Source organism: Emydura macquarii, unplaced genomic scaffold, assembly GCF_026122565.2.
Source record: "Emydura macquarii macquarii isolate MOO-44397 ecotype Brisbane River unplaced genomic scaffold, CSIRO-AGI_Emac_v2 contig_318, whole genome shotgun sequence".
NCBI lineage: Eukaryota > Metazoa > Chordata > Testudines > Chelidae > Emydura > Emydura macquarii.
Window position 1 is genome coordinate 265,744 of NW_027130455.1, and position 25,270 is coordinate 291,013.

At 38.6% G+C, this 25,270-nt stretch overlaps 1 protein-coding gene across 3 annotated transcripts in view; it reads left to right on the plus strand.

Annotated features, from left to right (window-relative positions):
• The window catches only part of GUCY1A2 (guanylate cyclase 1 soluble subunit alpha 2), a 205,472-nt gene extending 181,236 nt beyond the window's left edge, over nt 1-24,236 (plus strand). Inside the window, exons 7-8 of one of the 3 annotated variants that reach the window (XM_067567573.1) lie at nt 4,131-4,285; nt 23,733-24,236. In XM_067567573.1, the coding sequence (XP_067423674.1) occupies nt 4,131-4,285; nt 23,733-23,940 (363 nt within the window). In that variant the 3' untranslated portion in view covers nt 23,941-24,236. Of the gene's footprint in view, nt 1-4,130; nt 4,286-10,271; nt 10,410-16,215; nt 16,299-23,732 lie in introns of those variants that run through there. The other 2 variants (XM_067567582.1, XM_067567577.1) reach the window with 2 other exon arrangements.
• Nucleotides 24,237-25,270: the final 1,034 nt, after the last annotated feature.

Below are 25,270 nucleotides of genomic sequence, written 5' to 3' on the forward strand. Positions count from 1 at the left end.
CAAGGGCTTGAGACTGTGTCCCCACTTTCTGGCCTGCCCTGCTAGAGGGCTAGCCTGGAGACTATTGCCTCACCCCACTGAGCGCTGAAGGCTGATTCCCACTGCCGTCCCGTCCCTGGCTGAGGGCCAGGCCATAGAGTGTTTGCCCACTCTGTGAGGGCAAGAAACAATTATTCCCTACTGAGGCCGGAGGTGGCCCCTTTAAGTGGAGACTCCCCAACAGGCATAGGTGCTGGGAGGTATGTCCTCCCTCGGAGATTGACTAAGGGAGGTCAGGTGACTTTTACTGATGTAAATAGTCATTACTCCAGCAACAGTTGCATGTGCTATTTGTATGCTTAAAGACTCTTTGTGTGGGTATAAGCTTCAGGATCTGCCTCTTGATCAGAAACAGACAACGTGGTTGAAATATATGCTGTAACAAAACTGATAAAGCCACATACTGAATAATATTTTAGAAATAAAATATGAGATGAGAACACGCAGATGTTGCTTGAGGGCACACCCTAGCTTAAAAGTACTTGACTGAATTCAATAGCTGCCTTAAAACTGTACCAAAAGGGTTGAAAGCTTAATTGAAAGTTCTATACGTAAAGAATGTTTTCGTCCTAGCCTGTAACTGACAGCCTTACTATGAGTATTGTAGTACTTGTGGGGATGGTTTAGTAATATCACATGACATTCTTCAGTGATTCTTCTAGAATCAGTGCCATTTGTGTTTGTTAGACATGGGCTTAGTACACGATGGGAAACCATTTTGTGTTCTGTAGCTAAGGAACCAAACCAAGAGTACAGGTATTTGCATGGAAAAAATATGGACATATACACATAAATACGGACACATACAGAGAATTGTAGTCTGTGTCATAACGTTGGATGCTCTTCACCTAACTTTTCTCAGACCTTCACAAATGTGAACAGGTGAAGAGGTGAACAGGTTAATAAAATGTTAGGATTTGTTGTAACACTAAGAAGTGTCAATAATTATTTGTTATATGAGTAGGCTAGTGATGTAGTCATTTCAGTTTATATTTATGCTCTGCATAGAACATTTTCTGTGATATAAAAATAACGAGTGATTGAGGGCATGGGGAGGAAAGAAACTGTGAACTAGATGAGGCAACGGATTTAATAACAGGCTATGGAGACTTTTGCCTCAAGGTCACTAGTTTGACTCCAGCTCAGATCCACTGTGGTAGCTATTTTGACAGCTGTTATTTATTACCTGCCTATTGTTCTGTGTATTGGGGCTATTTAGATTTTGGTGAGTAAGAGTAACCTCTTCAGATGTTTTTTTTTTTTTTTTAAGAGAGAGAGTTAAAAAAAGAGAGAGAGATTTCCCTGTTTGTGAAGCTGATTTTCTTGGTAAACAGCTGTCAAAATACATTCAAAATAAATCCCTTCTGTTTGACTATTCACTTTGAAAGGGGGTTGGATGGTGCCTCCACATGTTCTAGCCCAATTTAATCTCTACATCCCAGACAGTTACAGGGGAATTGCTGTTAGAATAGATATGGTTTCTTTAGTTTGTCAGGGATTTGTGCCTCCTGAACATCCTTGTGGTAAGATTATTTTCAAAGAACCACTGTTTCAATCTTCAGCATCTTCATGTTTGTAATATCTCTCAGTCTGACAAAGTGATAAAAGCCTCCTTGAGGTTGTGGAGAAAAACTGAAATGAAGAGTACAAATACCACATTCATTCATTACAGCCCACTCCTCTTCCCACTAATTTAAAGAAATTATTTTAAGGTATGTGCTAACCATTGTGGCAAAAAGTTTCCTTCTAACAAGGTTCTTATATGACCCTGTCACTGTTATTTCTGGTCACATCGTCCCATCGTCCCACTTTAATTGCTGGACGCCAGGTAATTTGATTTTAAAAGTGGCTTTAAAATATTTAGTCTAGAGACACAAGAAAAGCCAGCTCTGACTAAATGTTTCTCTTAATTGCCATTATTTTAGTCACAGGGGTTCTTTTACATGCCTTAGGACACACCATCATCAAGACCAAGCAAAATAATCACAATTATTAACCATGGCTATCTAATTATGAAGGAAAGGAAAAGAAATCATTAAACAAAACTCAAATGACAGAATGCAAATGATAAACTGGTTACTTCCTTTACAATCCCTTCTGTATTTGTCTCGGTGGAGTACTTTTAGCAGAGATTACACCTCTGAGAGTGAATCTGCTTTGATGGGCCAGTTTGTTTAGTAAAATGAGACAAAGATCTTATTTCCCAAAATTATCATGAAGCCAGACTTAGTATATCCTTAGATAACTGAGGTTTATGATGAGCAAAAGAAGTTTGTTTAAGGAAAAATGGATCCTATGGGTTATTAATAATTAATAACCACATAGTTTATAATTGGGAAGAGTAAGCGATCTCAATTGAATCATATGAAAGAAAATATTTAAATTAGTTACTTAAAAGCTATTTAAGGAGATGTCTTGAGACAGGCTATTTATGAGTAGGAGTATCTTAAATCCAATTAAATCCCACTGTTTCTGTTTACAATGTTAAGCCCCTTTCTCCTCTCCAGGAATATGTGGTCTAACCACTTGGTGACTAACAGGAGAACTGGTTCTTCTTGTCTTCATGAAGTTTGATGAGGAGTTGCTTAAGCATTGCCAGATAACTAAATTTCCCAATTAATAAATATTTCTATACTCAAATGGCTGTGCTATATTTGTACATAAAGCATTTTACCTTTTACATAACGGTGATATTCGGAGCTATGTTAGGAGCTTTGCATTTAGTTAATTTCATTTGCAGATCTGCATCTCACAAAGCTTAGCCATTTCAATATTTAAGAACTAAATAAAAGCTGTAAAATATTTCCAACTATGTATGTTTTTCCTTCAGGTTTAAATGACAGAAGCAGGGATTTCCACTGAAAAGAAATGGGTGGAGGTGAAGGGTTATAGGCTCATTTAATGACCTTACTGTATTGTTCGGATAACATATTTCTACACTCCTTTTTACAATCAGATCTCTTCCTAAAACATGAATGTTTTATATGGTTACTATCTGCTATATCAATTAAACTTATATTGAATACTTTGTACAAAGCATAAATTTCAAGAACAAATACATCTTTAAAACATTGCACAACAGAAAGTAGTAAAAAGTTAAAGCAAGGTATACTTTAACATGCAGCCTTTGTGAATTTGTACAACGCTTAGAGGTAATAAAAATCCTTATGACTAAGAAGGAGTTACTGGCTTGTCCTCGGGGACAGAAAGCAGAAACCTTCAGGAATACCTTTGATTAGCTTTACGCTTGGTAACATAACTACCTAACCATAACATGTATTGTTACATTTTTAAGCATCCTGGCTATTACATACTTGCAATTTTATCTTAATAGTCAGTAAAGGCAGAACATGGTTACAATGCATCAAGATTGAGGTCTCTCCCCTATGGTGTCCTGTAAGTGGTTATTTTTTTCATGTCAGTAACTAAGTTCATATGAATGTAAGAAGTTATATTTAGGCTTAGCATAATTTATAGTTTTGATGGATAATGTCGACGTTTATTTTAAAGAATTTTTTCAGTTTTTAACTATTTTAAATTTTCATTGTCATGGGAAATCATGAGTGCATTAGAGAATGGGGGCATCAGATAATAATGAATTGATGACAGTAGACATTGAGATTCAAAAAGTTAATGCTTTATAACTGTCAAAACAAATTGTAAACATCATATGTCAAAATATACAAAGTATGTATCCTTAAATCAAACTTTAATAGGTTCTCAAACAGCACTTTTCTTACTTTACCTATCTGTACATTTCTGTTATCATCAATGGAAATATTTTTTCATTAGCTTGTGTGTATGTGTACAGTGAAATTGACATTTACCAACATTTATGGATTAAAAAGTCTTATCTTTCTAAGCCTACTTATACTGCAAAGGTGCCATATTCATCCTCTTTACTTTTTAATTCTGTCTATATTATATGGGAGGAGCCTGGTGTTTCACCATCCATTTATTATCTGTTTAATTTGAGTCTTGGGAGTGTCCTGGGCAAATATTGTAAGAGCACTCTGCTACATTAGCAATGGACAGAGCTACAGAAGTTACTAACACAGTTTGTTGGTTTGCTTTTTTTTTTCCCCCCCCAGATGAGAATAGGGATTCATTCAGGATCAGTTCTGGCTGGAGTTGTTGGTGTGAGAATGCCACGTTATTGTCTCTTTGGAAACAACGTCACGCTTGCAAGCAAGTTTGAGTCAGGAAGTCATCCACGTCGCATCAATGTCAGTCCAACCACATACCAGTAAGTGCCGCTTGCCTTTCTGAACTGCTTTTATTTCAGCGCTGTTTTTTAAGTGAAATCTTTGACGCATCCTGCAGTCCCCTCCCACCCCCTGTGGGGCAGCTGCAAAAACTCCCACCAAAGGAAATATGTGAAACATTGGGAGAGGCTGGGAAGGCACATTCCACAGGCCCTTTGCACTGCTATAGGACATACTGCTGCAGAGCTAAAAGTGAGCTGTTGGCAGTCCAAAGGAATGGTAGGCACTTGGCCCATAGATCAATAAATCAGTTAGCCCAAAACAGCACCCAAGTGGGCAGTGTCTGTTCTACCTCCCCTATACCGTGTGCTCCATGAATACTATTACAGCTTTTGGCTGAGGGGTCTGTTCCTGACTGCTATGTGGACTTGAAATAGGTAGGCGCAACGCCATTGGTTTAAGAACAAGTGTTTAATTTTATAGTTGAGGCTAAGATTTAAAAGAGTTCTATATATAGTTGTAAGAAAAACTTCTTATTTAGCACTGTCAAGAAGCACTCAATTAAAACATTTTCTTAATGCAAGAAAAAGATAGGAAATGGCAAAGCATTCTCATCTCCATCCCTTTGGAGAAATTATGCAAATTCAGAGTACTTTTGATTAAATCAGGTTATGGGAAACAGCTGGCCTAAAAAGAAGTTCCTCTAATTGTTCAAATTTCACAGATTGACTATAAGAATTTTTGCTGCTTGGATTAGTTCTTATGTGCTCATTTCTTTGTCAGGAGATCTATATCTTTCTTGTTCTCCTACATTATTTGCTGTCTGAAGTAATTTTCTGAAGCATAGCTTAGCCCAGGCTTCAGCATTTTGCTGAACGCTGTAATACTGTGAACCACCAATCGAACCATGCTGGGTTACAGCCCCATATTTATTTTTCCTGTACCTATCTATGTAAATTAAAGTTTTAAATGGAATTCCTTCATCCAAGACTTGAAACTTCTGATATGTTAAAATATAAAGCAGTGGGAGACTAAAGTAAAAAAGTAATTGAAACTAGTGAATGAAATGACATTCATGTGGAGAAACCATTCATATCAGATAACACTTACACAACAGAAGACGTGCAGTTACTTGAATAAGAGGCAGACATAGTGAGCAGACTTTTGATCATGAAGTACCCAGCGGTGGGTTCAGACAGTTGCATGGTGATGAAGAAGAACTGAGACCCAAACTAATCTCAAGTATGGCAAAACTCTGGATATAGTTTTAAATTAAAATTAGAAAATCTCCTCTTTAAATATATAGGAACCTAGCATCCTGACCTCAGTGAAATCAAAACAAAAAGTCTTGTCAGGAGGTTTTCCTGGTACGAGGGCCTAATGATTCTTGGGTGCTGGTCATCCACTGAAGGGTTAATTAATTTTCAATGGGTGAAAGTCAACCCAGTTTAGAGCTAGCACAAGCTCTTTGCACCATTTAAATCCCTCTTCAGTCCTATTTTGAAGACTTTTTGCCTTCTATTGCTGAAGGCTGTCTCCATCCCCATCTGGTCCTATTGCTGGTTCTGAAAGTCCTATCCGTATTAGTGAGGCACTTGAAGAAGTGAGAGACTTTGATTTGAGCTACATCTATATAAACGTGGAGTACCTGTACTGTAATTCTGCTGAAGTGAGGGGAATTGCTCCAGTTGACATTGGTGTTATTGAGAGAAGAATTTGGCCCTCAGAGAAAATGCAGCCAGGAAAGCTAGATACATGTTTTTTGTGAGTCTGACAGAAGCTCAGCACAGAAGTAACCGACTTACTTAGACCATTCATAGAACTTTAGAACTCTTACCCTTTAAAGTCCTAGTGCTGTTCCTAATGGTTTCAGTGGCCATTCTGTTATTACTTTGGCTGTGAGAGTGAAATGAAGCCTTTCTATGGAACTAGAGAATGGATCCCGGGATGTGTTGTATCTGCTTTGTACCATGCCACTGTTAAAGCCAATTTAACTAGGCCAGGGAGGATTGCTCCTGTGTGATCTTCTGGTAGCTTAAGTTGAGGCAAAGGTTCTTACATAATCTTCCACCATGCTGCAAGTGAGGGGTCTGGCTACAGCAGTGGGGAGGTGGCCATGTCTTTCTATAGCCCTGCCAGTCCCCAGCTGCCAATTCAATGCTTGAGCTAACTAGCTGCTTGCATGACATAGAATAGCTTTTAGGCTACTGTAAGGTATGTTGGAGGAGAACCCTGGAAACAGCCACCCAGGATTGGGGGAGCACAAAAGTGAGCTTTGCACCACCTGTGAACCCCCCTGAGTTGTATCATTATCATTTTGGCCAAAGGGCTCTAAAATGTGTCTCCATTCTGTGCAGCCCCAGGAAATATAATTCAACTATTTTTATTAATCCAAATTTATTTGCTCAATCCTGTTCTCACTTCAGTCAACTGGAAAACTCCCATTGACTTTAACGGAATGGGCACATATAGCAGTTTTCCCTGTTCTCCCCACCCCAATCCCATCCCCCCAAAATTAACCTAACATGAAAAATATAGCCTTCCATTTCCAAGGTATTGACAGGGGGAGGAAAAAAGATCTCCTCCATTCATGTGTCTAAGACTGAGTCTCAAATGATTGAAATTCCTGTCTAAAACTAACAAATGTGTAGCTTATGACTCCCTTTGTAACCTACCCATTCCAGAGTGAAAAACAAACACTTGCTACAAACAAGTGCCTTCCTGAATACGTCACTGAGCTATGAAACTAAAAAAATTCCTTATGTTAGGGTTAACGTGCAGTTTTTGAAATAGCAGGAATAATAATGATTTTGCTGAACATACTTAATTGCTTTTCCTTACAACACCCATGGTGAGAAGAAAACAGGACGGCCACTTAATTGCCTTGACATTTGAAAATCATTCTTATCACCCAAACATCTTTCCCTTTGCTAGTTTGTGGAGGATGCTGGGATTTTGTTTTTAGATTGGCTCTACAAAACCATCCCATTCTAAACATCTGAGTGGGGAACCAGGTTGCCTTTTTCTTCTTCCACATTGGGGAGACAACCCATATATCCTGACAAGAATGTGGAGGGCACTCCACAAGTGGAGCTTTTTCATCTTCCACAGCCTCCTCCTGTGGACTTTCCTTGAGGGGGTTCATTTGGCCCATTCATCCAAGAAGATAATTCCAAAAATTAACCCCCAGGGTTCTGAAGACTCATCATTGAGAATGTAAGCTGTCTTGTGCGTTCCTCGTTTTGGAAAGTATTTCCTACCATTTGAACTAATGTTTGTCTTATATTTCAAAGGTACACATTCTGTCTATTTCTATAAAATATATTATGTATATTTTGGCATTTATTATAAAATACGGTATTATAGTAATGTCATTTATGGCAACAGAGCAAGGTCAACATAATAAGTATGAAATATTTAGCATATATGTTCCACAAAATATATAGAATGAAAATTAAAAAGGAAATACATTATTTACTAATTTCTAACCTAGTTAAACATTGGACATACTACTAGGAGCTATATATTGTTGTACATTCAGTCACTTTAACACCACTTCTTCTCCTGCTGCACACAGTAGAAATAATGAAGAGTAATTAAAATAAGAAAATAAGAACAGCCATACTGGGTTAGACTAATGGTCCATCTAGCCCAATATCCTTTCTCCCAACAGATGCTTCAGAGAGAGTGAACAGAACAGGGCAGTTATCGAGTGATCCATTCTGTCATCCAGTCCAAGCATTTGGCAGACAGAGGCTTAGAGACACCCAGAGAATATGATTGGCTAATAGCCATTGATGGACCTATCTTTCAGGAACTTATCTAATTAATTTTAAAACCTAGCTAAACTTTTGATCTTCTCAATATCCCCTGGCAACAAGTTACACAGGTTGACTGTGCATTGTGTAAAGAAGTATTTCCATTTCATTTTATTGGGTGACTCCAGGTTCTTTTGTTATGAGAAGAAGTAAATAACATTTCCTTATTCACTTTCTCCACACCATTCATGATTTTATAGATCTTTATTATTTCCTCCCTTACCTGACTCTTTTCTAGGCTAAATAGTTCCTGTTTTTTTAATCTCTCCTCATACGGAAGTTGTTCCATCCCCTTAATCGTTTTTGTTGCCATTCTCTGTCTTTCCAATTCTAATCTATCTTTTTGGTATGGGGCAACCAAAACTGAATGCAGTATTCAAGGTGTGAGAGTACTATGGACTTCTATAGTGTCATTATAATATTTGCTGTCATATTATCTATCTCTTTTCTAATGGTTCCTAACATTCTGTTAGCTTATTTGACTACGACTGCACATTGTGCCAGTGTTTTCAGAGAACTAATGACTCCAAGATCACTTTCTTCAGTGGTAACAGTTTATTTAGACCCCATCATTTTATATGTATAGTTGGGATTATGTTTTCCAATGTGCATTATTTTGCATTTATCAACATTGACTTTTATCTGCCATTTTGTTGCCGAGTCACACAGTTGTGTAAGATCCCATTGTAACTTTTGAAGTCTTCTTTGGACTTAACTTCTTGAGTAATTTTATATCATCTGCAAACTTTGCCACCTCACTGCTTATCCCTTTTGCCAGTTTATTTATGAATATGTTGAACGGTACTGGTCCCAGTACAGATCTCTGAGGGTCACTGCTATTTATCTCCCTCCACTGTGAAAACTGACCATTTATTACTACCCTTTGTTTTCTGTCTTTTAACAAGTTACTGATCCATGAAAGGATCTTCCCTCTTATCCAATGGCTGCTTACTTTGCTTAAGAACCTTTGGTGAGGGACATTGTCAAAGACTTTCTGAAAGTCCAAGTGTACTATATCGACTGGAGCAGCCTTCCCCATATGTTTGTTGACCCCCTCAAAGAATTATAATAGATTGGTGAGGCATGATTTCCCTTTATAAAATCTGTTAACTCTTCCCCAACAAATCATGTTAATTCTGATAATTCTGTTCTTTACTATAGTTTCAACCAGTTCACATGGTACTGAAGTTAGGCCTGTTGTTGCAAAGATCTCTTCTGGAGCCTTTTTTAAAATTGGTGTTACATTAGCTATCCTCCAGTCATCTGACACAGAGGCTGGTTTAAGTGATAGGTTACATACCACAGTTAGTAGTTAGTTGCAATTTCATGTTTGAGTTCCTTCAGAAATCTTGGGTGAATCCCATCTGATGCTAGTGACTTATTACTGTTTAATTTATCAATTTGTTCCAAAACTTCCTCTCTTGATATCTCCACCTGGGACAGTTCCTCAGAGTTGTCAGCTAAATACTGACAATAAAAATAGCTTTATCTTTTGAATCAGACATAGTTAAAGTTTCTTTTCATTTTTTGCTCTACTTATTCACAACTTTGTTTTGCCTGGTAGTGCCACCCTTCTGGCAGAAATAAGGAGAGAACAACATATTTCAAAAGTTTTTTGAAGCAAAAGTTTTGAAGCCATAAGGCCAGATCCTCAGTTAATGTAAATCATCATAACAAAAGATAATTATTGATTCCAATGGAGCTATGCCCAGTTTACACTTGCATAAGATTCTGACCTTCAATATAACTTCTCTGATGGAAAATTGGAGATATTTTTAAGAGTAACTGTTCTGTCTACACAATTGTAGACAGACATATTAGTATTAGACATGCAAAGCTCAGCTATAAAATGCATATCTAGAAAACACGAGCAAGATGTTAGACACATTTTAATGTATTTTTGTGAAAATCTCTTCATCTTTAAAGAGAAGAAGGTACTCCTACAATCTACGTGCACACTCTCTATGGCAATGCAAAAAGGAAATAGGACTGGGATCTAAAAGCCCATGGTTATCTTTTCATGAGATTCAGCAGCACTCTACTCAGACCTTCACATCACTCATACCAAGAGCCTTTTTTCAGGATCTATGAAAGTGGCCTCACCTTAATTGGTTGTTTTATTAAATTCAGAACTTCCTTTAACCATCTAGTGCTTTTCCAAATTGTCTGGTGTGTGTGCTTACCTTACCTCACCTGCTTCTTCCTTGAGCTATAAACAGGCCACCAGAAAACAGCAGAAGAAGAAGTCCTCTGTGTTGTCCAGATTTCATCCCGTTTTTGCAGAAAGATGAAGAAAAAAATATTTGAAAGCTGTTTGACATTTTATTACCATTGTTTTCTTATTAAATAGGCCATAAGCACTATTTTGACTTTCCAGGAATCCGGTTTTTCTAGTTAAAAAAGAGTCAATTTTCATTCAGTTTTTACTGTTTCCCTCCTCCTTTCAGGTGTCCAGGGGGGAAACCAGTTTGCTCGCAGCTGGTTTAACGCTTCACAATACATTGCCATTTTAATGGGTGCATTGAGTCTCTAAAGAGTCAGCCTTTCTTTGAAAAGATGTATCTTGGATCCTACCTCCAGTAGCCATTTGAAATAACTCCCAAATGTAGGGTTTTGCACACTGAGGTAAAACCTGAGAATCCAGGGATGACATTTTGGCTCTATTGAAGCCAATGGCAAAACTCCCATTCATTTCAATGGAGCCACGATTTCACCCCATGTCAGTGCTTAATTTGTAATGAAAGATGTGCTGAGGCTCAAGCAATTGAGTGCCGGGTCTCAAGCAATTTTTATTTTCATAACTAATGCAACAAGCCCAGAGATTCCAGGGCTATGAATTGCCAAGCCTAGAGGTGCCAGAGCTCAGTCCTGGCACAAATTAAGCACTGCCCCATGTCCTCATTGTATTTGAGATAATTTCATAATTCTGAACATGATATACACATGCCCAAATTTTCCAAAGGAGGAAGGGGAGAAATTTCCAGGGTGAGCTCAATGGTGGTTACTCATCACAGGTATTGTGCACTGCATGATGTAGAAGAAAATAATAAAAGATGTGTGGTCACTGGATAAAAACAATCAGTAGAAGGCTTTCAAGAAGTTTCTTCTAGGCCTCTCAAAAGAAGTGGGTCTACAAGAGGGATTTTACAGAGAAGAGCGAGCTATAGAAAGAACGATTTTCCACATGTAGCAGTTAGTGTGGAGGAAAGTGAAAAGATAGTTTGAAAGAAGCCAAAAATGGAGTATCACAGAGACTGAAAGGGATGGTGAGTGATGCAAAAGGAGTTGGTGGCAGATAAGTAGGAAGGGGCAGAGTTATGTAGGGCCCTAAGAACTTGAACTTAATACAATAACACCAATAAAAATAATAAGCCAGTATGGTTGTGAATAACCTTCTGTTTAATAGGATCTGCCTGGGTGTACAATTCATAAAACTGGAGACATCTTTAGTGCTGACATTACATTACATCAGATACTTCCGTTCTTGCTCTACTGCTGTGCTGGTGAATGTACCTAATATATATTTTTGTTGTTGTTTAAAAAAGTAGTTCTTTAAAAAAAAAATAATATGGAAATGAACTGGATTTTCGTCTTTACATTGGTTAAAGCTACTGGCATTCCTCACTGCATATTTGTAACTTCGCATGCCCCACTGTGGAGATTCTGGCCCTAGGAAGCACTCAGCGACTGACAATGTGTCTAACAACCCTTCAGCTTTCATACGATAATATGACATCGTATAATGTGAACAGTCATTCTCTTCCAAAATATAATCACACCTTTAAAAGGCCTTTATTGGCTTCAGATGTTTCCTTCTGAGTCCATAATCTGCCTGTTTAAGAAGCAGAGTTTAAAAATATAAATATAACATTTGCTGTTGCCTAGCAACAGCAGTGAACCTTGGGCAGCCTTGCTCCAATTACACCTGTCTGGAAAAAACTCAAAGATGTAAGACAGCAGGACTTACAAAGGTTGCCTTTGAATCTATTGGGGATAAAAGCTCAGTTTTTCCTCAAAACATCTTGTTCTCTTGCTTTTATCTCAGCTAGGCCTTTCAAAATGTTCTGAAGGGCTGAAGACCCCAGTCTGATCTGAATCCCTGACCATCACCAGTAGATCCTAATTGGAAACACTGGGACGGCTCCAGCAAACCTTCCAGTGTAATAAGTAAGGATTGCTTAGGGAGTATAGAGCCCAAGTGTTTGTCTACATCAGTCAGAAAAGGAATTGAAGGAAAATAACACAGTCCTCAGTTCAATAAACTCCACCATGGGCTCATCTTTAATTTAGCTAGGGTGAATAAAAACTCCCTATTTTCCATATTCGAGAAGCAGAGACAATATGTGGTTTCATGGGTCCCTTCTGCAGCATGTAAAATAGATTAATCCTATTTTTATTTTTGTTTATAGCCTTTGTGTGTTTGTTTACATAATAGTGCTATAATATATCTACATTTATCCTATTTCTCTGCCTAATAATATTACCATATAGTGCCTTTCCTCTGGGGATCTCAAAGCATTTAGGGAAAGAGGGTAAGCATCATTATTCCTATTTTACAGATGACTGTATTTAAAAATAATTATCTTTTGCTGCCCTGCTTTTCCAAACACACACACACACACAAACACACACACACACACACACATATTATGGAAAAGGCCTACAGAATTTATTAGAAATCTTATAATTTGTATAGATTTTTTTTAACCATTTTATAGAATTTTATATAAAATAATCCCTGTTATAGAATAGTTAAAGAAAGTGTAGAAAGGATATAATTGTCTCTTAAATTATATAGGTTTGTAAAATAATTTGAATAGAAGCCAGATCCATTTCTGTAGAACTCTGTTGATTTATTTAATCTCTATTAAATTCTGTAGAATTGTTTACTTTAAGGCTCTCCATACTGAATGACCAGGCATTTTGATGGTTCTTTCAAGAGCTTTTTCAGGTTAATTAAATACTATTTCTGATAGCCTTTACAGCATTCTTTACTTTTACATCTATCAGTTCCTCGAGATGGTGCATGTACAGTATTCTGAGATATTGTCAAGCTGTTATACCTTTCTCTAATGCTCCAAAGCAGACAGCAGACCTACTAGCTGTTGAGCCGCAGTGTATAGGAACAGCAGGATCCTCCTCACCAGATTAATGGGAAATACAAATAGTAATATTGCAAAGCCAGAGGTGGGCATTTATCAGGCACTGTACTGCACTCCATATGATGTACAGTATGTCCAATAACAAAATCAAAACACATGACATTGTCCCAAATGGAAATATGTTACAACTGATCTGTAAGAAGGAAAAATACCAAGACCACTACATCAGTGCCAAAACATAGAGTAAAATGTCAAAAGATATTCTCAGCTCAGTATAAACCTTCCTAATCCAAAGAACCTTTCCACAGTAAATACAAATTGTAGTAGGATGCCGAAGTCACTAAAATTTTGGATAAAATGGATCCATTCTGGACATTACAAAAGCAAATTAACATCCTCATCAGTTGTACTTTAGAAATACTGCTGACTGGATACCGTAATGATCTGTCCCTTGAATTTGCATAGGGACAGGGGACTTGCCATATCGTATCAGACAGTCTTCCATCTAGTACAGTATCCTGTCTGTTAGTGACGAATACCAGATGTTACAGGTGAAGGCATATGGAACCCAGGAAGGACAGTTTGGGGACAGCCTGATCACAGGCATAATTATACCACCCTCAATGAGCAGTGATAGTTATGTTGGCAGGAGAGTGTCTCCCACTCACACAGTACTGTCCACATTGGCACTTTTGTCAGTAAAACGTATGTGGGTCAGGGGGATGTTTTTTCATACCCCTGACTTCTAAAAGTTTTACTGACAAAAGTGCTAGTGTAGACAAAGCCTAATTACCTAATGGCTCCAATTCCCATTAGCCATATACATTATATATAAATCCTTGCTATTTCATGTGGCACTGAGTTCCACAGTTGAATTATGCATTGTGTAAAAAGTATCTCATTTGAACAGTTGTAAATTGCTTATTTTCAGAATGTTTCCTGTCCCCTTGTTCCTGTATTATAAAAGGGTAAATAAGTACATTTGATTTAACATTCTCTGTAATAATTATTTTTATACCTCTATCATGTTCCCTCTTAGTCCTCCCCTCTCTAAATGAAACATTCCTAACAGGTTTCATTCTCTTGTCTTTTTATGAAAGTTTTTCCATGACTTTAATTATTTTTGTCATTTGTCTCTCAACCCCCTCTATTTCTGCTCTATCTTTCCTGAAGTAAGGTGACTAGAAATGAACACTTTATTCCACTTAATGGTGTACCATCGAGTTACATAATGTAATCATAATGTTTTCAGTACAGTATTATTTTCTACCTCATTCTTTATACGAGCTAATTTTTGTTTGTATTTTTGACTGCCATTAGTGAGAAGTTTTCACTGAGTTGCCCACAATTATGTCCAGGAGTAAAATTCCCAAAAGCACCTAAGTGACATAGCCATCTAAGTGCCATTTCCAGAAGTGGCTTAGTCACTTGGCTCTGGACGCACCAAAGGAGTTAGGCGCCTAAGTCCCAGTTTTGGGACCACGGTCATGCACAGAACTCCTTCTCAACCCTGTAAGCATCTAAACTCACTCAGTGCCAAAGTGTTTTCAGTAGAAGTTCCCTCGGCACCTATGTTTCTGCCTCTGGACATGCAGGCTGCTACCTCCCTCTAGGCATCTGGCCGCCTATCTCCCATCTAAGCCCTAGAGCGATTCACAAACCAGGGGAAGTTCGGCCACCTAGGTCCCAGCTGCATAAATCTTGTGGAGGGCCCAGTACAGTAGGTGTGCTCAGAGGGTGCCTACTCCTTAGAAGTGTCCACCCAAAATAGCCTGGGAGGATGGCGTGGATAACGAGGAGGACCTCTGTCATACGTTTGAGCCCTGTGAGTAGAGTATTCAGCTCAGAGGTGATAGACCCCTGGTTCAAGTTCCTTTCCCCTCCCCCCTCTCTTTCTTTCTCTCAAAGAGTTGTTTGGGCTAGAGAGGAAGCACAAGTATGAGAATGATTCTATAGCCTGGTAGTTAGAGCTGGGAGATGCCAGGCCCAGGATCCAATCCCCCTGCTCACATGCCTCCTTAATTATTTATCCAGAGTGCCACAGCTTCCACAGGAGAGACTGAGGGAGGCCTGCGTCAGAATGTCCTGTAGCCCAGTGGTTACAGCACTCACCTAAGAGGTGGCAGATACCTGCTCAAATCCTTCCTCTCCCTCAGGTGTAGGGGGGGACTTGAGCCTGGGTCCTCCCATATCCTAGGTTGGTAGTCCAATTCCTGGGCTAAAAGTTAGGAGGGAGGTGGTGTAAGCATCTAATGGCAAGTGAGGGTTCACAGCTAAGAATTGCTAGCAGAGATAGGTGCCCCCCTACAAACTGGACTTAAGCATCTATTTCCGAGGCAGGGGTGGAGCTTAGCACACACCTTTCTCGTCAGCATCTCCCTTCCTAGTGTGCTGGCTTTGTGAATCAGTCTAAGGCGTCTGTCCTTCCCAATTCACTGTATAGGAGCGTAAGCCTGTAAATCAGGCCTTGTGAGTTTCAGTGTTTTTCTAGGTGCCTAAAAGTTAGGTGTAACACCTAAATCCTTTTTTGCACATTCAGGCCTTAGGCGTTTGGAAATCCCACTAGGCACCTAATTCCCATTGATTTCATTGGGCGCTATGCACCTAGGAACTTTTGAAACACCAACCGGGTGGCTATCTGCATCACTAGATGTTTGTCTATCTTTAAAAATCTGGCCCTTGGGCACTTTTGAAAATTTGACCCCAGATTGGTTTGATCTGCCATGTTGCTTCCCTTCCACCTAGCTTTGTTAGGTCCCTCTGAATTTTCACACCATCTTTTCTAGTTTTCATAGAATTATAATTATCCAGGCGCTATGCGGCAAGTAGTGAAACTCTCGATTTCCTATAGAAGGAAAGGCTAAACATGGGGAAGTAGATTAAGCAGACTCAAAGGGTTACTCACCAGCAGTCATATATTTCTATCAACCTAACTGTCTTTTAAATCTGAATGTTATACACACTAATTGAGAGCAGCAAATGATGAGCCTTCGAAAGAAGCCCTGAACTTTGTTCCACTTGACGGGCTCCTGACTCTATTTTCTCACACAGTAGGTGGTGCTACAGTGAGAGTGCAACAACCTTTTGAGAAATATTGCCTAGAAGGGTAGATTATAGTAAAGTGACAGTTTCACTGAGGTTTCACGAAAATCATGAATAGCGCACAAAGAGAAGACAGTGATTTCAGGTGAGTAAGAAACACATCACTCTTAAATGAACAAAGTTTCTATTTTCATAGGAATAGGAAAGGCCCAGTTCTGTTCTCCTGTGTGCCTCATCAACTTCAGTAGAGTTGCGAGGGATGTAAATGAAAGCAGAATTTGGCCCATTACTAATGCTTAACATGTATATAACACTTGTCCGATTATTAATGGAGGGGCATCTGCGGTAGTTATATTTTGAGAAGTTACATGTGTTCGTGTAACTGATGATGGCATTTTATGCCTACACACAAGGGCTGGGTTAGTTACACATGCAGCCTGTCTCTGGCAATTCCTGACTTTTCAGTGTTTGCTTACTTCGCATGAGCCCTGATGATCCCATCCCGTGGTAAAACCCTCTAAGGGAGACCAGAGGGAAGAAGACTCTGTGAGGTGCTCCTGTTCTGTCAGAGAAAAAACAGAGTTAACTCCACTTCAGAGCAAGTGCCAGGGTCTGCCCACAAACCCTGTGGAAGTCTGAGTGTCCAGCAGGCCTTTTTCCCCATCCCATTCCTGTGCAGTTGCACCACCAGGATTCTCCAGCTGTCCCAGGACTCCCCTACAACGGGCTTCCCCATTGCAGGAGCGGGGACAGTGTAAATGTGACACAGCCTCTGGCTACTGTATTCCATTTCTGCCCCAAACCCTGCAAGTCTGCTCCAGCCACTACCTGTCCTGCTGCTCAAGTAGATCCCTGGTCCCATCCAGAACCTACTAGGGGAGGGGAATGATGCAGCCATTAAGCAGCTGAACACTCTGTCCACACACAAAGTTTAAGATTCATGCACAAATGGCCCCTCCATGAGCAGTTCATGAGGGCAAAGCTGAGCCTACTGTTTTTTGTATGGAATTTCATGTCACAACACCCCCATGACATACACAAGTCTTGTATCCATTTTACAGAGGGGGAAACTGAGGCAGAAAAGTCTATTTCCTGACCCAGGTCACAGGTGGAGTTAGTGTCACAGTGGCAATCATGTGCTCAACAATCCAGATCATGCCTCTCAACAAATAATTGTACTAATCAAGTGGGAAAAGAAATACTGGCAGTAGAATTGTTTCCGAATAGACTTGTAGATGAAACAGCAATAATGGGTCTTTAAGAAGGACTCACAACTGAAGATGTACCTAGATTTTGTGCCCAATAGCCTTTGAAATACTGTTACTCTGCCACTACAACTCCACCTACTGTATAAGAAAACAGATACTTGGAAAAGCTTCATGGAAGACGCATTTAAGGGCTTCCCTAAAGCCCGTCGAAGGGTGACCCCACCACACGTTCATTTGCTCAGATACCCAGTCTTTCAAATTCTTCCTGTTTCCAGTGATGAATAATCAAATGGAGCAAAGTAATTCTTAAAACATAATTATTCTGTTTTCATGTGGATGCCTTTAAATAAAATGGGGGAAGCTAAATTTAGAAAAAAATGTTTCTAACCAGAATAATATGTTCCCAAACACAATGTATTTCTGGGCAATGGTAGCACTGTTTCTAGCAGTGTAGTGACAGCTCCTTTCTTGGAAGAATTTAAACAGATCAGGAGAATTTCAGCTTACAAGGAGAAACTGCCAAGAATTTCAAACTAAGAATGAATATTTGAGGAATTCTGTCTCCCCTGTGAACATCAACAAAGGGACCAAGCTGAATTAGGGACCAGTTATGAGCAACTCACAGAAGCCCTTGTGTGATCAGGTCTAAACATCAACTTGTGTGTTGTATGTATCCAGGCACTTGAGTGGCATCCAGCATCTTCATCTATTAAAATCCTTCTGTAAAAGCACCCTGCCCACTAAAAGGTCCAAAATTAAATCCACAGAAGGGAGAGCAGGGAGAAATGCATTTGGGTATTTTCAAAAGAATCAGTAAATATATGTTGCTGAACCACTGAGGTTGTATATCAACTCCAGCCCCATCACTATGAAACACTCTGGCGTTAGAAAAGCTTTATGTAGAATTTGTGTTGCCATGTCGTTTTCTGCAGCTGGGGGAATGGATTGTGCTATCAGACTCCCAAAGCCAACATTCTGACTTGGACTCAATAAAATGCTCAATGGATATCAAAGGTTCCAGGTTGACTGGTGACTAAACATCTAATCCCCACACACTTATTCGGTAATTTATCCAGTACTGTGCCTCTTAAGATTTTGCACAGTCCTATATTATGTGCACTATTTTTTTAGCCTCTTGCTATTGGCGATTGTCCAAATGGCCTTTCTTTGGATAACATTCCAACTCCCAGATGTCCCGATTTTATAGGGAGAGTCCCGATATTCAGGGCTTTTTCTTATAGAGGCATCTATTACCTCCCACCCCCTGTCCTGATTTTTCACACTTGCTATCTGGTCACCCTAATGTTAGCTAAGCGACTGAGAAGTTCTGTTATCAACTGGGACGAAGCCATGTAGCTGGCCTTATCCACCCACCTTCACTTTGACAAAGGGGGTGTTATTGGGCAGAGCGGGAGTGCAGTGTGCTCTGGTGATTCTGGGCTTGGCAGAACATTCCCTAGGGGACAGTACTGGTTGATATTAAATCATAATAGTCTTGTGGTTCCTTTAACTTGTGCTGGAGACCAGTGCAGCCACTATCTGTCCTCAGGATCTGGAGAGGAGTAGTGGTGGCTTAGAGACATCTGTGCCAAAGATCTAGATTTATCTCTATGGGCTTCAAAGAAAAAAATGAGTTTCAAATTGGTGAGGCTAATTATTATACCTTTTTACACCATCCTATTGGTTGATCTTCCTGCTACTGCCCCGCCCTTCCACTTGCAATTTCCTGCAACTCGCACCAGCTCAAAACTTCTGGGGCTTGATTATCCATTTCTTTGCATCTTGTGCCATCATTGACACCTCAGAATTGTAACATTTCTCACCTACTGTGCATAGATATAAGCTCCCAGTCCTGCACTTGAGCGTGCATCAACATGTTAAATGCAGCATAATCAGTTGCAAAGATCAAGGCTTAAATGACAGCACAAGATGCAAGACAGAAAAATAAGGCTTTCATTGTGTAACTTACACCACCATTGATTTTGTCCCATCAAGAGACAAGAAATAGCTGTGATGATTTTATTAAAATCTGCGCTCCCTTACCAACCTCCAGCCCCAATCTGCTCATTTCTACATAAATCTTTTAAAAGCACCCACATTTTTAAAATTTTAAACCACAAGTGAAAGATCATTAGGACTCGACAACTGACCCATAAAGGTAAACTGACTCCAGGCAGGAAGCCCTTGACTGCAGCAAAACAAGTGCTTCTCGGTGAATATACAAAATTCAGCAAGGGCTGTGCAGAGGGAGCTTGCAGATTTCACTTTGAGAATATTCTAGGAGCTGCTGCTGCTTGCAGAAATCTGGGCTGGAAATTTGTGGGCCAAACAAAAGTTCCTGCAATCTATTAAACCTGTAGATTTAAAGCTAGGAACATTTACTTCAAGCATTACTAGATTAAAGGAGAGAGTCTCCTCTGTAAAGGCCAGCACAGGCTTTCAAGCAATTCAGAAAAGATTATAGTATTTTGATCATAGAATTGAAGACCTGGAAAACAGATCATGACACTCAAAACATCAGGATAACAACAAGCACCATAGCAGAGGCTGAAGGCAAAAACATGATTAGATTTTAAACCAACCTGATTCTAAAGTGATGGGAGGAAAATGCCTTCAGATGCATATAGGAAGCAGTTACAGCAGAGATCCATCCTTCAGCCAAAAGCCAAAAAAAGGTCGGCCTGTGTGCCATGATAATGGACATTCTGGGATTTCAGGACAAAGGGAAAGTTTTAGAATGTGCCTGGAAGTCTGGAAAATTCACCTAGGAGCAGTATTCCTTTTACATCTTCCCATAACTAAGTTTTGAGAACAATAAGAGAAGGGAATATAGAACCTGTTCCAAAGCCCATTGGAGCCAATGGGCTTCTTTCAGTACTTCAGTGAGCTTTGGATGAGGCTGTCAGAGAAGTAATAATTATCCAGGAAGAGAAAGAGGCACAAACTGCTTTCTTATTTCTAATAATTCACAATTACTCCAAAGTCAAGTTCTTCGAAACCCTGCAAGAGGCTGAATTCCACTTGCTTCACTGTCTTTGTTAGCTTGAAAACAACAGGAAGAAGATTTACAAAACAAGTCTGTGCTGTTGTGATGGTGGTGGTGGTTAAAATTCTTCCTAAGGTTTACTTACTTCTCTCTCACTCCCTGCACTCAGTCTCGGGGCGGGGGGGAGGGAGTGTTTTTATTTAAACCATCAGTAACTTATTTGAGGAAAAACATTGACAAAGGGGCTGCAAGGCTAGTAGTTCTGGCCAGCTGAGGATTTCTGTGCTATGGAGGGGAATGCCCCAATAGCAAAAAACTAGCATAGACAGGTCTGTACCATTGCCCCTTCTTGTCTGGGCTATAGCTACAGGAAAGTAGGTGTGGCTGGGTCATTGCTGTGTGCCCAAGCTGACATAATGTCTCTGTGTGACATAGATTATAGTTATAAGGCTTCTCTAAACCATGCTGGATGGTTTTAATGGGATAGTATCAGATTTTGATACTTTCTCATACTGAAGAGTATCTTGCTTTGTGAGTGGTCTTGGTGAAATCATCAGAGCCATTTGGGAAGGATAACACAATCTGGCATATAGAGTTTGCCTATGAGGAAGCCTGTACCTTGATAGCACCTGCTTTTGCTTCCAGTACATCCCAAATTTCACCCAGAATTTCTGGATAGCAGGACAGTGCCTCCGTGCAATCTGTAGTGGGCATTTCTGCCAAAATGAACTTGCTTCTTATTAGAGCTAGCCAAACTATACACTATGGGTAACATACATTCTGAATTGAGCTTCTCTTTGGTTACATACAGACTCCTCCATGAACCACCAGTTATTTTCTTAAAATGCATGTGCAGGTGTAAATCAGCCTCGCTCCTTTGAAGCCACAGGTGCTAAACTGATTTGCATCAGTTGAAGATTAGGGGAAGAGGGAGAAAGAGGTCATTTTAAAGTGTTGGACCCCAGCAATTTGGTTTTTAAAATTCTTAAAAGTCTTTAGTTTCGAGAAACAAGAAATGATAGACCAATTCTTACTAATTGTTTCTTTTATTGCCAGTTCAGGGGTGTCACTTCCACTATGTTAGTCAGAGGGGTTCTTTTACATACTTTAGCAGACACCATGATTGAGACCTAGCAAAATAATCACAAATATTTACCATGACTATTTGATTATTAAAGACAGAGGGAAAATATTAAAGAAACAACACAAATGATAAACTGGTTACTTCTATATCAATCTCTTCTGAATACCTCTCTGTGGAGTGCTTTTAGCAGAGATTACACCTTTAGGAATGGACCAGCCTTTCATGTGGCACTTTTCTCTTGGTAAGTGGAGACAAAGATCTTATTTCCATAAAATATTTTGAAGCCAATCTTAGATATAGACATAAATAGGCAAGATCATTTTATTTGGGAAAGGTGAACCCTGTTGCTTATTAATAAGACAGTTTATAGATGGGCAAAGTAAGCAATCTCAACTAAATCACATGAAATCAAAGAAAATATTTAAATCAGTTACTTTGAAATTATGTGAGGAACTGTCTTAAGACAGGCCAGTTACAAGTGTTAAGAATCTAATTCCTTGGCAGTGTCTTAGTGAACTTTCTCTCACCAATCCATGTTGAAGTTTTGAGGAGGTTTTCCTTGGGTTGGTTTTTTCTTGAGCCTTCTATGTTCCTCTTGTCAGTGTCTTTCTTGTAGAGATGGCCAGGATAAGTTGTGGAATGCTTGCTGTTTAAATAGGGTAGCAGAGCGTGTATCTGTGTGAGAAGTGGTCATTGCAGGGCTTTTAATACTCTTTTTCTTTCTCTTTCCATGAAATTATAGAAAAACAGACCTCTCTTGGCTTTGTTTAGATTCAGAGTTGGTTGCTGTCACTCTTTCATTGGCTTCATGCCTTTTTAGGATTGGCTTAGGTGGCACCTTCAGCTCCTGACTGTACTCTCTGTTTAAAGAATATGTACCATTTCTAATTGCCTGTTATTCTTGTGCCAGGAAAATTCCAGATAACCTTTTAAAGTTAAGAGATTAACTTTTCTTTACTCAATCCATTTTCTGTGCTATTCTTTCAATTTAATTAGAGTTCAACAGGAAATTAAATTCTGTTTTCAAAAAGTCCATACACTCCTATTCTTTATAGAATTTTTTTTAGTTCTCAAAACAGCTGTTTAAAATTAAATAATTCTAAAAGTCTTTAACTTAATAATTATTAAAGAAGTTGCTGATTCTTTATAACAATTTTGGAAAGATGATTCTTTGTCTTCCTCAGTTGCGTGAGGGAATTGCTTAAGCACTGCTAGTAATTACTTAATTTCCCATTAATATAAGTATTTGCTATTTAAATGGCTTATTACATTAGTAATTAGTTTAGCAAGGTTATTAGAATCCATGTTGGTACATAAAAGCATTTTACCATTTACATACAATGACATTAGGAAATTATATTAAGAGCTTTGCATTTAACTAACATATTTGCAGGTATGCATTTCATCAAAGTGTTTGCCATTTCAATAGTTATTAAATAAACAATAGGTTTAAAATATTTGCAGTATGTTTACTCTAAACTTTTAAAGACATAAGCAGAGAGGTTTTTCTTGCAAAAAAGGTGCAGGTTGGTAAATGCCTACTTTACTTCTTGACTTATTGCTCTGATAACTCAAATCTACATTCCTTTTCACAATCATTTTTTCCCCTAAAACATGAATGTTTTACATGGTTTGTTTTCTGTTGAGTCAAGGTCCTTAGAGTTACAATCTGTTTGTTATAGCAATTAAACTTCTATTAAATATTTTGTACAAAGTACATATTTCAATAACCAATACATCTTTTAAATATAATACAAAAGAAAATAGTATACAATTGAAGCATGGTAAAGTTTCAAATGCAGCTTTTATGTGTTTCTATAACACTCTGAGGGTAATAAACATGGTTTTATGTCTCAAAAGGGGTTATGTTTCTGCATTTGTTTTCCTTAGGGACAGAAAGCAGAAACCTCCTGCAATTTCTTTAACCAGTCTGAACATTTTGTACCATAACTAACTAAACAAACACAAATATTGTTGTATTTTCAAGTATCTTGGCTATGACATACTTGTAGTTCTATCTTAATATTCAATGGCCTAATATTATACAAAATAAGTTATAATTTTATTAATATCATTTTTGCATCAGATTGAGGTCTGTCCACCCCAGGATTTTGGCCTGTGATTTGTAAATATTCACACAATAATTTAAACATGTTTCTGACTGACCGTTGCACAGGAACTATCTTTTTAATATGTACTCAGTCTTATCTGACCACAGTATACTAGATTGCCTCTTTGTTTTTTCTAGGCTTTTAAAAAAGGAAGAAAACTTTACTTTTATCCCTCGGTCCCGTGAAGAGCTTCCAGACAACTTTCCAAAGGAAATCCCTGGGATCTGTTACTTCCTGGAGGTCACAAGTGGTCAGAAGCAGCCAAAGCCCTCCATTACGTCTGCCAGAGTGAGAAAGGTTTCCTATAACATTGGCACCATGTTCCTTCGGGAAACAAGCCTATGAGGCCTGCTGCAGATCAAAGACTCGTCAAAAAAGCACAAGCCCAGAACTGGGTCATGAAAGGAAAGTTGGATATTCTTTTTATTTCACTGCTTTGTCCTGGACAAGCAGTAAAAGCTCCGTGTAATGTCAGGCAATAATTATTTTAAAAGGTGGATGACTGCTATCAGTAAACAAACTGAAAAGAGGGAGAAAAAAAGGAAACAAAATATTTCTATTTCCAGAGAAATTATTGATTGTAAATTTCAATTTGGACTCTTTAAAAAAACAAAAAAACCCAAATCCAAAACAAATCTTTGGGGTTGATTTTTGTTTTGAACAAAAGTGGGTGATGGTTCTCTGTAGATTTGCACCAGCTAAGCAGAATTGAGCATCAGTTCTGATTATGCATTCCTACATTAATGTGTCATTCACCAAGATAACAATGTTTTTTAACTTTCTGAACAAACATTTCATACATATACTGTAGAGTGCTGTAACCTTCCTGGCAGGAGGAATATATAATTCAGTACAATATTGTAGGGATTTTACCTATTTTTATACATATTTCACTTTCTGGACAATTACATTCCATATACTGTAAAATGAGTGAGCTTTTCAGAATAAGCTACTGTATATTTCAGATATTCTCTCCATCTATCAAAGCTTATTATTATACGAGTGGCAAGACTTTTGACTTTTTGGCATCAAAAATATTAATATTTTGCAAAAGAAAAATACTTTGGTAAGTCTCTTTACATGGCATTTATGGCTTAGATGAACATTGTCTTGCATATATAATATAAAATGATGTTCAGTATTTGTCCTGCTAGTAACATATGTCTAGTCTTTCCAGAAGAATGCAAACAAAGGCTTTAAGATCAAGTTCTGTTGCATACCATGGGCCATATCTCATACCATTGATTTTATGTAGAAGTCCTTACAATGGCATAATATAGCCTATTGAGAGCAGCATCCAGTAGATATGGGAAGCACTTTGGGTGTAGGGTGACCAAATAGCAAGTATGAAAAATCGGGATGGGGGTAGGGGAAATAGGTGCCTATATGCCTGAATATCAGGACTGTCCCTATAAAATCAGGACATCCGGTCACCCTATTTGGGTGGGATTTTCCAAGCAGTTCAATCACTTAGGAATACAGATTTCATTGACTTTTAATGGGACTTTATACTCTTAAATCACTTAGGAGCTTTTGAAAATCACATTAGAAAATTATTCGCAATGTTATGCTGGAAGTTTCATCTGCTGCTGGCTTGGCCAAAATGTTCCCTCTTATTCTAGTGCAGAAGACTAAAAATATTAAAAGACATGTAAAAATTTTAAAAAGGAAAATG